General features: G+C 40.8%; 1 protein-coding gene across 5 annotated transcripts in view; it reads left to right on the top strand.

Annotated features, from left to right (window-relative positions):
- Nucleotides 1–13,929, top strand: part of kmt2e (lysine methyltransferase 2E (inactive)) — a 99,320-nt gene that overhangs the window by 6,164 nt on the left and 79,227 nt on the right. For all 5 annotated transcript variants that reach the window (XM_033039893.1, XM_033039894.1, XM_033039897.1 and 2 more), the window contains exon 2: nucleotides 10,360–10,544. In XM_033039893.1, coding sequence (XP_032895784.1) covers nucleotides 10,474–10,544 — 71 coding nt within the window. In that variant the 5' untranslated portion in view covers nucleotides 10,360–10,473. The remainder of the gene's footprint in view (nucleotides 1–10,359; nucleotides 10,545–13,929) is intronic.

Raw genomic sequence — 13,929 nt, forward strand, 5'->3', positions numbered from 1 at the left:
TCCACGCCCCGCCCGCGGCTAGAAGCTCCGCGGACCACAGCCCCATGATGCCAAAGTCACCAGACCAGCAATCGGAGCACTCCTTTCTGGTGACCCTCGGCAAGGGTTCGCCCGCTCCATGATGGAAAAGTCCACGCTACGCATACTGCTGATGCTCCGGGCCCGTCTCCGGGAAAGGCTGCTCCAATCCAAGCTGTTAGGCCACGAGGGAGGTGACGTGGAAAAAGTCGCCTCTTCGTCAAGGAGTCGACCATTTCGCTTGGAAAACTTGCAATGCAGCGGTATGAAAATTGATTTTTCGAACATTAAGTAACCATTGCTATCCCCCTCTCTCCGTCCCTCCCTCATCCTAGTTCTCCGACTTGTTCTACTGTCCTCTTGATTAAATATTACTGATTGTATGCCACGTTGTCATCTTCCCAATAGCTAGCAATGAACCATTCTACATTTCCTTATCACCTGCTTTAGCCTGTTGTTTTCACACAATGCCCATCCATATTTCTAGATTCCCTCTCAGTCTGAAGAAGGGTGCCGACCTGAAATGTCATCCATTCCTTCTCTCCAGTGATGCTGCCTGTCCCACTGAGTTACTCCAGCAATTTGTGTCTATCTTTGGTTGACAGCATCTGCAGTTCCTTCCTACACATGTTAGGAGCAAGTCCTGATTGATATATATTTGTTCTTGAGTAATGGTTGTATAGTAAATTGAATAGTGACTGAGAACATTGGTGCAGGTGATAGGTTTTAGCATTTGATATATGTAGTAATGGAACTTGTGAACTTCCAGTACCACATTCAGGTTCCCTTGGCATGTCTCCTGGGATGGACCTCTATAATTAGCCGTTATAGTTTCTTTTGAGCATGTGTGGAGGGCCTTGTGTCCATCTGTGGATGCAGGTTAACTTTTATCAATTTTTCACCTTCATGGCCAAAGCTCCAATTAAGAATTTGTAAACTTGGTAGTGGCCTATCCCATTTAATGCCATTCTTAATGGTTTTTTAGTCTAGAACAGCTGCGCTAAGTATGATTCAACTTCCTTTTTAAGTTTTCACATTGGCAATATTGGCTCCCTGGTGATGCAGCAGCTACTGAACAGTGTAATTAAGTCCAACTGGAAGCATAAATCATTAAATTAAACAGGCAGTATGAGGCTAGATTGCTGCCTGCATTGCAAATCCTATGTTTATTTTCTGGTGATGTTCACTTTTGGCTGAACTACTTGACAAATTGCATTGTATCATATGCTCGAAATTCCTCAGAAACAATTTCTATCTTTTTTTGTGGTCCTAATAATAATAATAATAATAATAATAATAATAATAATAATAATAATAATATATTTTATTGTCATTGCACATAAGTGCAACGAGATTTGGATATGCAGCTTCCATCCGACATCATAACTTAAATAACTACTAAAATTTAGGTTTAGATACCCCGAGAACATGGTTTGTACAAAGAACATTACAACAGTAAAATAGTCAAAACAGACCAAAGTGCAGATGTGTCTGTGCGACGTGACCATCCGAGGGAGACAGTCCGTGGGGGTGGGGGGCACTCAGCAGGGCCGGTTCAGAGCAGCTATAGCTCTGGGAAAGAAGCTGTTCCTGAGTCTGGAGGTGCAGGCGTAGAAGGCCTTGTAACGTCTGCCGGAAGGAAGTAGTTCGAACAGTCCTATACAAGGGTGTGAGGAGTCTTTGTGAATGCTGACGGCCTTCCTGAGGCACCGTGTGTGGTAGATGCCCTCCAAGGCTGGTAGCGGTGTTCCAATAATCTTCTGCACTCTGTGGACGACGCGCTGAAGAGCTCTCCTCTCTGCCTCCGTGCAGCTGAGATACCACACAGAGATGCCATATGATAGTATGCTCTCTGTCGTGCAGCGGTAGAAGGTTGTCAGCAGCTGTTGGGGCAGACCAGTCCTTTTCAATGTTCTCAGAAAGAACAGTCGTTGCTGTGCCTTTTTGACCAGCGCAGCGGTGTTGGTGGACCATGTGAGGTCCTCTGAAATGTGAGTGCCCAGAAACCTAAAGCGCCCAGAAACCTAAAGCTGGACACTCTCCACACTGTCCCCGTAGATGGAGATTGGGGCGTATTCCCCCTTCTGTGACCTGAAGTCGATAATCAGCTCCTTAGTCTTGGAGGTGTTTAGTGACAAGTTGTTACGTGAGCACCAGTCCGCCAGGTTCTGCACCTCCGCTCTGTAGTTTGTTTCATCACCGTTGGTGATCAACCCGATCGCCGTTGTGTCATCTGCAAACTTGACGATGGTGTTGGTGTCGAATGCAGGAACACAGTCGTGTGTGAAGAGGGAGTAGAGCATGGGGCTCAGTACATAGCCTCGGGGTGATAGTGGAGGACAGGTGTGGGCCCAGTCTCACTCCGTCAGAAAATTCAGGATCCAATCACATATCAGTGAGCTGAGGCCTAGCTGGTGGAGTTTGGTGGTGAGCTTGGTGGGGATAACCGTATTGAAGGCAGAGCTATAGTCTATGAAGAGCATCCTCACGTACGTGCCCTGTCTGGTGAGTCAGGACAGTGTGAAGAGCCAGAGAGATGGCATCCTCTGTGGATCTATTTGCCCTGTATGCAAATTGATGAGAGTCCAATGAGGCAGGGATGCTGGATTTGATGTGGGAGAGGACCAGCCTTTCCAAGCACTTCATTGGTATTGGAGTTAGGGCAACCGGGCGGTAGTCATTCAAGTTGGTGACTGTAGTTCTAAGTCTTGTAGTTCTAAGTCCTGTAGTTGAACTTAGCAGTTGGAGGCCCAATGGAAAACATCATCCATCTACATCATTGATGCCTTTCCTGAATCTACTTGCACAATCCATTTTTAATGTTGGCTAATATCAGACTCCACATTTTTAACATTTTGTTAAAAAACAAGTTTCTTCAGCATTGTGTTTAACATCATTTACTTGTATTGTTCTCTGAACAACATTCATCTATCCACTACATGTTCTTCAACTACTGGAACCTCCTTTCATTTACACAACCCAATCCCCTTTTAATTTAAAATTCATATATTCAAATCAGCCTTGAAATCCTTGTTTGCAAACTTGCATATGCCTCAGCTGCTGTAACTGATGTTCGGGTTGTGTATGAAATTGGCCCATCACTTGCATGCTTATTTCTGTCACTTACGTTTTGTTCTGCTGATGATCTGTGTAGCAGAATATAAAGTTAAAACAACTTTTATTCTTTAGTTATTGATGCTCAATACCATGAACAAATTTATATGTAGGGGAGAGGAGGTTGTATGGATTGGTTGAAATTGTTGCATTTTAAAAGAAATCTTTTTGTCTGTATCCCATTCTAGTCTTTACAAATAATGTTAGCAATACTACTAATCTGTTAAGATCCCACACAAATCCCCCCTCTTCATATTATCCTGTCAACTTGGAGTTCTATTCCCTTTTCTCTTGTCTTTAATTTCTTATTTAATACACACTATTCCCTTCAGCCAATTGATGCAATTCTGATTTCCACATCCTTAGGATTCTGTGTAAAGATATGTTTAATAGAAATTCTATGCACCACTTTTATCATAGAATAATGGGTTGCACTAACTTGTAGAAGATACTATCAAATAAAAAATTGACAAATTGCTGAAGATTTAAATACTAAACCTGGGGGTGGGGTAATAAATTTGATTAAACAAATTGGATTTAAGAAAGTACACAGGTGAAGAGGAGTGTAAAGAAGCATTTAAATTTGGATAAGAATTCCAGGTTATTCAGCATAAACAATGTTACGTCCTGGCCTTTAAGGGTGATGTGGAAAGAGGTGAATAGATTCATCACGTGTCAGCAGAATGCAGAGTTATTGGGTTTTTGGAGCTGAATGATGTTATAAGGAGAATTGAAGATGAAAATGATCATTTTCAATTGTTACACAAGGATCTGGAGTAGTTCAACAATTAAAATCTTTTTATAAGACAAGATGGACGTACAGGGTTTTGGGTGAGCTGATGTTTACAATGTGAGACCGATAGGAGGAAGATTAGGTAAATAGCAGTTTTAGTTTGTCAATGGTACCCCAGATCTTATTAGAAACATATGAATACAAGTAATGCAATGGCAGCATGAGGGAAATCATGGATAATAAGAAACTGGATAATTAAGGACTCCTGTCTTAATCTAATCAGAGTAATTTCACTGTTAACCGCTTATCCAGAAGTCTTCCTAATCATTGGGAAATTAATCTAAAATGGAATGTTTGTTTGTTTTAGGATTTCTGCATTGATTCAGATGCCATGAAGCTGTTGTCCAAAATATAATAGTTGATGTGAATTAGGACATTTTTGTGAGTTAGGACATGAATAGCAATTTTTTTAAGTGACTGTACTAATGGAGATTAGTAATGCAGAGGGGATGAAAAGTTACATTATGAGTAGCTAGAATAAGGCGTTATCATTACAGGCAGATCAGTCATAATCTTAGTTGAATGTTGGGGCATGTGGATGGGGTTTATTATCCAACCCCTGCTCCTAATTCATATGTTTATAATCCAGAATTCTATGCTTGATAAAGACATTGAACAATTCTCAACTCACTTTTTACTCCAAGGTGTTGAATGAAAAGACAGAGTCACCACCGTGAACTTCACTGTCTTACTGCAAATTTAATTTGAAGTCTTGGCTGTTAATGGCACATGGGAGGGAAGTTATTATGCTGCATACATTTAAGCTCTTGACTGAGACTGATGAATCGGCTCAACCTGCACCAAATTGAACAAATTTATGAATACATACTGAAAACCAAGCTGCCAGAGGTCTATTTTCAGCTGTATTTCAATAATTTGAATGCTAATTAGTGAAATATTTTTCTAAAATGGTGCACTTTATACTAACAATCGGTCTTTTATATTGAATTGAATTTGTTTACCACATAGTGTACAAAAAGTCTACTCATATTTTGGACAAACAAAAGGTAGCTTTTGATGGTTTTTTAATGTCTAAAGGTTGGCAAACATAAAATAATTTAGTTAATGGTCTTGGGCAATTGAATATCATGTTATTTAGGATGCAGGTTTGAAGACCACAAAATGTACTGTTATCAGAGTCCTTTGTCTATAAGAGCCCAAAAGACTAATTTTGGAAAGGAAAGCTCATTTCTTGTGGCATTGGAATTAAAAATAAAATTTTGTGTACCAGTTTATTAAGCTTTCTTCACCATAATGGGCCCTGGATTTATACCGTATGGCAAATTTACCTCCCCGTAGTTATTTTATTGCTTTGCTGTATTATGTTAGAAATATGGTAAAAATGCTCTAGCTTTGCATGTTTGAAGAATAGGTAAACAGTACAGACTTGCAGTTAGTATTGATAAGTAACGCACAAAGTTTTATTTAACTTTGCTAATAATGTTAAATCTTATTGACAATAGTTTGGATTCGAATGCTTTTTCTCTTATTACTCTTTATTTCTCTCCCACTTCTTTCCCCTGTTGGCTGTCTTACCGTTTCCTGACGTTTCCCCTTTTCTGTAAGTTTTTCTTATTTCATGCCCTGCAGATACTTGCAAATATCTTGTTTCTTCATCTTGCATATTTCTTTATGAACTTACTTAGATTGTATTTGTTTTTTTTACATTGCCTCCATACTGAATAGTTTAGGCATACATAATGTGCAAATGGGAATTAAATCTAAGTTTGCAAGGTTAATTCCTGGGATGGCAGGACTGTCAATATGCTAAGAGAATGGAGCGGCTGGGCTTGTATACTCTGGAGTTTAGAAGGATGAGAGGGTATCTTATTGAAACGTATAATATTATTAAGGGTTTGGACACGCTAGAAGCAGGAAACATGTTCCCGATGTTGGGGGAGTCCAGAACCAGGGGCCACAGTTTAAGAATAAGAGCCATTTAAAACGGAGACGAGGAAACACTTTTTCTCACAGTTCTGAGTCTGTGGAATTCTCTGCCTCAGAGGGAAGTGGAGGCTGGTTCTCTGGATACTTTCAAGAGAGAGCAAGATAGGGCTCTTAAAGGGGATATGAGGAGAAGGCAGGAACGGGATACTGATTGGGGATGATCAGCCATGATCACATTGAATGGCGAAGCTGGCTCGAAGGGCCGAATGGCCTACTCCTGCACCTATTGTCTATTATTGTACGGAGATGCTGTGGGTCAGAGTAATGGAGATAAATTGAGTAAGCTCCCTCAAAAACCTTGGACCCTGTGTTTGGCAGATTTGATTAGGTCACAAAATGATCCAAAATGTATTTAAACTGTGCATATGTATATTAAAGATATATCTAGGACACTTGGACAGGTACATGGATCGAGGGATATTGGACCAGCTTAGATGGGTCACCTTGGTCGACATAAACAAGTTAAGCCGAAGGGCCATGACATGCTGTATGACTCTATGTATATCATGGGAAAAATATAATTCAATCTCTTAAGCAATTGGCTCATATTTCAAATGTTCGACTTTTCTTACTTTTCAATGGAAAGGACCACTGAATACAAATGCCATATTTGAAGTATGAACAATAGGTGGTGCATGTTCCATAAGCATTTCCAATATACAGGAGACTCCTATGTTGGGGGAAATACGCTCCTAAGAATAAAGCCATATCAAAGTGAAACGACACAAAGTGCTGGAGTAATTCAGCTGACTAAATCAGTTTGAGGAAGGGTCCCGATGTCACTTATCAATGTTCTCCAGAGATCCTGACCCGCTGAATTGCTCCAACACTTTGTGTCCTTTTGTCTATTAACCATCATCTGCAGTCATCGGCAATAATGGACACCACTCCCTTCGTTATGGTCCATTTATGGTAAACCTTTGTTATGACAGAAGTGGGGGAGGGGGAGGCCAACTGGACAGAGCGACTGAGGTACTGAGGTGGTGGTCGTTGAGTGGGGAGCGGGTAAAGCCATCGCTGACAGCAAGAAAAAGGAGCCAGCAGCAGATGGGAGGGGCTAGCTGGTGCACCTGGTGAGTCAGGAGTGGAGTTAGAAACCAGAACTAAATGGCCGGGTGGTAGCCGGGGATAGGTTGGCAGGGCATTGCATTCACATTCGGTGTACATTTTATATTTGTTTTTTAAGTTTCTGGCACTCCATGGTGCCTCAGAGACACGGAAGGGGTGTCATTAGCAGGCCAGGGGTGTATTCTGGTTCAATAGTTGAGCTGGAAAAACGGATAATCCAGAAAGGCTCTGGAACGGAGGGTGCTGGAAAGTCTGTGTTCAAACTACTGTTATTTGTGTCGGCTATTAAAGTGAGGCCTGCCTGCCATCTTGGCTGGACATAAAATGTCTTAATTCTTTTCAAACAACACTGGAATCATCCTATGTTTTGGGAAAGAATGTATCTTTAAATTTGTGTCATTAAAAGTGAATGTCTAGTAACTTTTCTTGTTGCATGAATTGGTTTGCCTTGTTTTCCTGCACTATAACTGCTCTTTGGGAAGTACTCGATTGATTATGATGGGGCTTTGAGGAACCAGATATATATTTTGTTTACATTATAGTAGGAGGCCATTTAGCCTATCATGTCTATCTCAACAGTCCCATTCCTCACATCCAATTAATCTATTCTCTTTCTCTTGATTTTCCAACCACTCACTTATACTAGAGGTAATTTACAGTGATCTATCAACCTAACAACCAGTAAAAAACAAGCTGTTGGACGAACTCAGTGGGTTCATGCAGAGTTTGTGTAGGGAAATGGACAGATGAGGTTGACACATTTCTTCAGATGACTGATCAGAGGTTCCTCTTGCAGTTTGTTTTTTTCATTCAAGATTCCAGTACCTGCAGTCTCTTGTGTCTGCAATCTAACAACCAAGGTGTTTAGTTTAGCTAAGAGATACAGCGCGGAAACAGGCCCTTCGGCCCACCGAGTCCACGCCAACCCCTGCATATTAACACTATCTTACACACACTTGGGACAATTTTATATTTACACCAAGCCAATTAACCTACATACCTGTACGTCTTTGGAATGTGGGAGGAAACCGAAGATCTCGGAGAAAACCCACGTGGTCACGGGGAGAACATGCAAACTTCGCCTGTTTGTAGACAGCACCTGTAGTCAGGATTGAACTCTGGTCTCTGGCACTGCAAGCGCTGTAAGACAGCAGCTCAACTGCTGCGCCACTGTGTCGCTCATGATGTGTAAGGAAACATGAGTACTCGGGGGAATTCCATGCAGTCACAAACAGCAGTGGAGGTCAGGATGGAACCCTATCACGAGATTGTGAGCCATAACCTGTTATGAATTTTAGAGACTCCTATTTTGAAAAATAGATTACAACTAATGATTGACAAATTGGTAACAATATAGTCTGTCCGGCATAGGTGTTTCCAGGTGAAATTTTCTTAAACAATAGGGCAGATATGCAGCATGGGGTTCCAAATTAATAAAGGAACTCGGGCCTATTTTGATATCAGTTTATCAATGACACAAAAATAATTCAGCATAACAAGAATAAATTGGCAATATGATAAATTATCAACCATTTTTTTCCCTTTCGTAAGTTAGATAAACAAGAAATGAAGTTAATGTACCCCGTACTCCCTATATAGCTGGAGAACAATTTAATGTTGTGAGGGGAGTTGTGAGATTAATGATGTCTTACTTTACATTTTATTGGTCCTGCATAACTATCTACAAATAGTGGGAAGTAATCAGAAAGATATGAAAAAAAAAATCACCTTGATCTGAATAGTGAGGGAATTCTATTAGCATGAATGGTCTTCCCTTAGAATGTCTTGGAGAACATAAGTATGTTAGCATTTAATCCAATCAGTGCCTCAGTAATGTGGAACTTGAGAAGTTATTTAATTAAAATTTGGGCTAATAGTTTTCCATGTTTCACCAAATTTAAATGCAGTATATTGAGTTCAATTAAGGGTTTTCTGTATAAAAACATACTATTCTGCAGTTTACTTTCTTCAGCAATAAGTCACATAAAGTTTTGAAAGAATGCTATTTTCACAGATCTGATCAAAATATTTACAACAATTAATTTCTGCATTGGCACACCCTCTATTTTTGAGAGCGTGACTTTACTCCATTTCAAACTTAACTTTTGCTGTGCATCATTTATTTGAGCGTATTTTGCCATTAGATGTTATCTTGGTTAAGCAGTGAAATGTACAAGGGAATGTTTGTGCAGGAATGGAACATAGCTTCACTTTGGAGAGAACGGCATCGTCTGTCATATTCAGATGCTGGGCCAGTTTCTAGTTCAAATGAAGGGCTTAAATCATAACTTATATGGTAATTCAGTCATTATAGTTCTCAACAGAGTGGTAATTCATTGCAGTGCTCTTGGTAGTCTATTCCAAACATAGGTACCTACCTAGATTCTGAAGAAGGGTCTCAACCCGAAACGTCACCCATTCCTTCTTTCCAGAGATGCTGCTGTCCCGCTGAGTTACCCCAGCATTTGTGTCTACCTTCGATTTAAACCAGCATCTGCAATTCTTTTCTACACATTGGTACCAACCTCAACTTTACCTTAAAAGCAATATTATTGCGCTGTGCTGTGCACATGTTACAAATCACTTGCCTTCTTTGGAAATCCACCAGCAATGAATTGCCCTATTACTTTGTGTACAGAGGCTGCACTGGGGCTAGTGTTGGAACAGGTAGGTCAAGAGGTGCAGCTACTTAACATTGAAATGTGGAGCTCAGGGCTGCACTCTGTCCAGCAACTGGGGGCTGAGTGACCACATTACTTGTCCAGTGCCAGCTCTCACAATCTCTCCAAACCATGCCATGGCGCAGTTCATTCCAGCTTCATGCCAGGTTTCTGCCATGGCAATGCATAGCAGAAGAGAGGATAGGGATAGGGATAGGATGAGGGGTACAGGCCTCATGCATTGTCAGTTATTCATTTTATTCTATAATAACTTAATTTATCACGGATTCCACTAGATCTCATTCCTGGAAATACATCCTGCATTCCAAGTGAGATAATAATGTAGTTAGACACAAAATGTTGGAGTAACTCAGCGGGACAAGCAGCATCACTGGAGAGAAAGAATGGGTGACGTTTCGGGTCGACACCCTTCTTCAGACTGAATCAGGAAACAGGGAAAGTGGAGATATGGAAGGGTACAAAGAGAATGTAAGATGTGAAAATGATAGATCAAAGCAGTTTTCTGTCGTTTTCATACCTTATCTGACTGTCTGAAGAAGAGTCCTGACCCGAAATGTCACGCATTCCTTCTCTTCAGAGATGCTGCTTCGGTGTAAACCAGCAACTACAGTTCCTTCCTGCAATTTGGGCAATTTTGATTTGTGAATTTATTAAGTAGAATCTAATTTAATGACTGATTTATAATATAATGTAAATGCTGTTGAGGTCATGTTTTTTTTTTGTGTGGTTATTTTACAGGCTTTGTGGATGCACTTAGATGTTTGCAATGAGCACTGTGGCTGGCATGCCCCAGTGTTTTGGATGCCAATGTGTAGGACTCCGTAGAAGTCGACTTTATCAGCAGCGAACGTCATGAGCATAGTGATTCCAATAGGATTTGACACAACGGAGACCTCTTATTTGGAAATGGCTGCTGGCTCAGAGTAAGAAATTTTATGGTTGATATTTATGTTTTGTAAATTCAACAATGTTCACCCCCCATTATGAATGATTTAAAATATTAACCAACTATGTACATGTGAGACAAGTCACTGTTACATTTTTCTTTAAAGTAATTTTGGATTAATAGTTTCTACAAAATAATTGCGTTTTAAAGAATTCGTAGACAAATTTTTTAATTGACTACTGTCTTTAGTTCATTATTGCTGGTGCCATTTAGAAACCTATCTTAATCTCTTCAGTATGGACTGCACCTTATTTTGTCCTTCTCCCATAAAATAAAGTACATTTATCAAGTGGAAAGTGATGAAGTCTTATTTCATGCATTAGTTACTTGAATGGTCAGGCATTGCATGAATTCTCATTGTTTGTATTGAGGACGGGCACTTCTACTGAACTTTAAACTCAGCCTTGAACCAATGTACTTTTTTTTAATCAATACTAGAGGAGCACACAGGTATCTGGAATGATGCAGTCAAGCCCAAAATAGCTGTGCACTTGAAGAGTCCAAAAACGTTGAAACGTATTTTTCAAAGGGTTCTTGCAAGTAATGTTCATAGATCCCTTCAACTCTGCTGGTCCATTGAAATTAAGCAGCAGCAAGCTTGGAATTAAATAGGGTGGTGGCATAATACTGTAGTTAAGGTGGAAGCACAAATAATTCTACCTGGACCCTGAGGAAAGCATCCAAGCCCTCCAGATTCAGAGTAAAAAAATGTTTAATAAGCAAAGAAATGGTATCTTCTGGCCAGAGAATACTACTGTCTTGCCCTCGAAGGTGAGGGATTCCTCAGGAACATTTCTTATGTGGCTCCCCATCTTTATTGGTGTAGTTATCCAGGGTTGTAGCCTAGCAAGAATGGAATGAGCATTCCATGTAACCTTCTTGCTGGACAGGGTAGTGGATAAAATGTGCCAAAGTATTTGTCAAAAATGTTCTCCATTGCTTTGCAGGTGCTCAATGTATTCCATTTGAGAAACACAATCCCTTTTGAATCCAATTTTACTATTGTAAATTATGTCATTTCCACGATATGCACACAGATTTTTAAATAAGAATTTTTTTCAGTTGGATGTTATAATTGACATCTTATTTACTGCAGGTGGAAATGGTATCACGCAGAAGAAACTCTGCAGTCATGATCTATTCAAAACTTATTTTATGTTTACTCTCAAAGGTTATCCTAATTCCTACAAATAAAAATGTTGCATGCTACATACACTGTGCTACAAAGCGATGCCTTGTATTTGTATTTGCTTTGTATGTCGGGTGATGTGCTTTGTACAATAAAGTAATATCAGTGTATGATAGGTTCAATAATTCCATCACATCTATACTGAGAAGAAAGATTGAGGTCAAAATAGTTCATTCCTTATTACATTTGTCAAAAGGAAAATTAAGTTATTAATCTAATTAGCATTATTTCATTTGAGGCATATGTCTGATGGAAAAATCAGAGCAGTAGTATCTTCCTCCAATTTTAATTATTTTCTTGTGATATACAAGGCCATTTAGCCCATCACACCAGTTCATAACAGTAATGTCTTTCTGCCAGTATTTTTCACTATAACCGATTCTCCTCGTGTTCCCATCAATTGCTGCCAGATTCTTCTGGTCACCTACAAAATTGGGGACATTTATATGGCCAATTACTTAACAATCGGCATGTTTTTGGGATGTGGAAGGAAAAAATTTGAGCATCTGGGGAAACCTAGCGCCATCACAGGGAAAACATGCAAACTCTTCACTGACAGCACCAGAGATTATTGATCCCAGGTTGCTGAAGCTGTGAGGCAGCAACTCAACAAGTTTGTTCTGAATTGCCCATCCCAGGAAGTAACTTTTCTGCAGCAGATTTTGACAATTTTTATTCTTTTAAACAATTTAATTAGATAATACCCAAAATTAAGAATTCTAAGGAATTTAAGACAATCGGTTTATGCAACCCGTTCATATAATTTGACCCTTTATACCCTGTAATTATGAACGTCCTAGCTTTGTATAGGAAAGATAAAGGCTCTTCAATCCACCATGTTCATGCTGACCAACATTTAATACCAGAAAACAACATTCTGGCAGGTAGGTTTGGTACTAGAATAGCATAGAATGCCTTTTATTGTCATTCAAACAGACAAGGTTTGAACAAGATTTCATTCCTACATTCCTACAAAAAATAAAAACCCAAGACACACACTTAACACAATTTACACAAACATCATCCAAGTGAATCTCCAACACCTCACTGTGATGGAAGGCAAAAGTCTTATCTCTTCCCTTTGTTCTTCTCCCGCGGTCCAGCAGCCCAACTACAGCGTCGAGGCGACTGGGGCTCACGATGTTAAAGCCCCCGACGGGCGATGGTAAGTCCCGCGGCCGTTTAAGCCGCGTCGTGCGATGTTAGGTCCTGCTCCGAGTCATTTAAACCCCGCGATTCCGGCGGGAGAGTTGCCATTGCGGGAGCTCCGAAAAGCGGTCTCCCACCAGGGACCTGCGAGCTCCTGATGTTCCTGTCCACCAGGTCTGCGGCAGGAACCTCCGAAGCTCCGAAGTCGGGTCGCAGCTGCACGCCACCACAGCTCTCCCCGCTCAGATGTCGGCCAGCTCCGCGATGGCGAGTCCGCAGGCTCCGCGACTGGAGCCCTCGGGTTGGTTACGGTTGGAGGCCGCCGCCGGCTCCATGATGTTAGGCCCAACGACACCGGAAACCTGACAGGGAAAAAGTCGGGTCCCCATACAGGGAAGAGATTAAACGGTTGCCCCCCCCCCCCCCCCCCGCCGCACCCCCCACATATACACAGCTAAAAAATAATAAAAACTAGAATCAAAAACATACATTTAACGGGCCAATTTAAAAAAAAAAAGACAGATGGACTGCAGTCAAGCCGCTGCCGTACAGGGTGGGTTTAAACAAAATAGTGGGGGCGTGGGGTCAACAACGTGGAAGCGTAGGCGTGGAGTTAACTGGAAAGAGAGTGCAGGAAAGGTCACGGAAGTCTCCAGAAATATAACCATATAACAATTTACAGCACGGAAAGAGGCCATCTCGGCCCTTCTAGTCCGTGCCGAACACTTACTCTCACCTAGTCCCATTTACCTGCACTCAGACCATAACCCTCCATTGCTTTCCCATCCATATACATATCCAATTTATTTTTAAATGATAAAAACGAACCTGCCTTCACCACTTCCACTGGAAGCTCATTCCACACAGCTACCACTCTCTAAAGAAGTTCCCCCTCATGTTGCCCCTAAACCTTTGTCCCTTAATTCTCAAATCATGTTCTCTTGTTTGAAACTTCCCTACTCTCAATGGAAAAAGCTTATCCACATCAACTCTGTCTATCCCTCTCATAATTTTAAAGACCTCT

This window comes from Amblyraja radiata, chromosome 21 (genome assembly GCF_010909765.2).
Source record: "Amblyraja radiata isolate CabotCenter1 chromosome 21, sAmbRad1.1.pri, whole genome shotgun sequence".
NCBI classification, from domain to species: Eukaryota; Metazoa; Chordata; class Chondrichthyes; order Rajiformes; family Rajidae; genus Amblyraja; species Amblyraja radiata.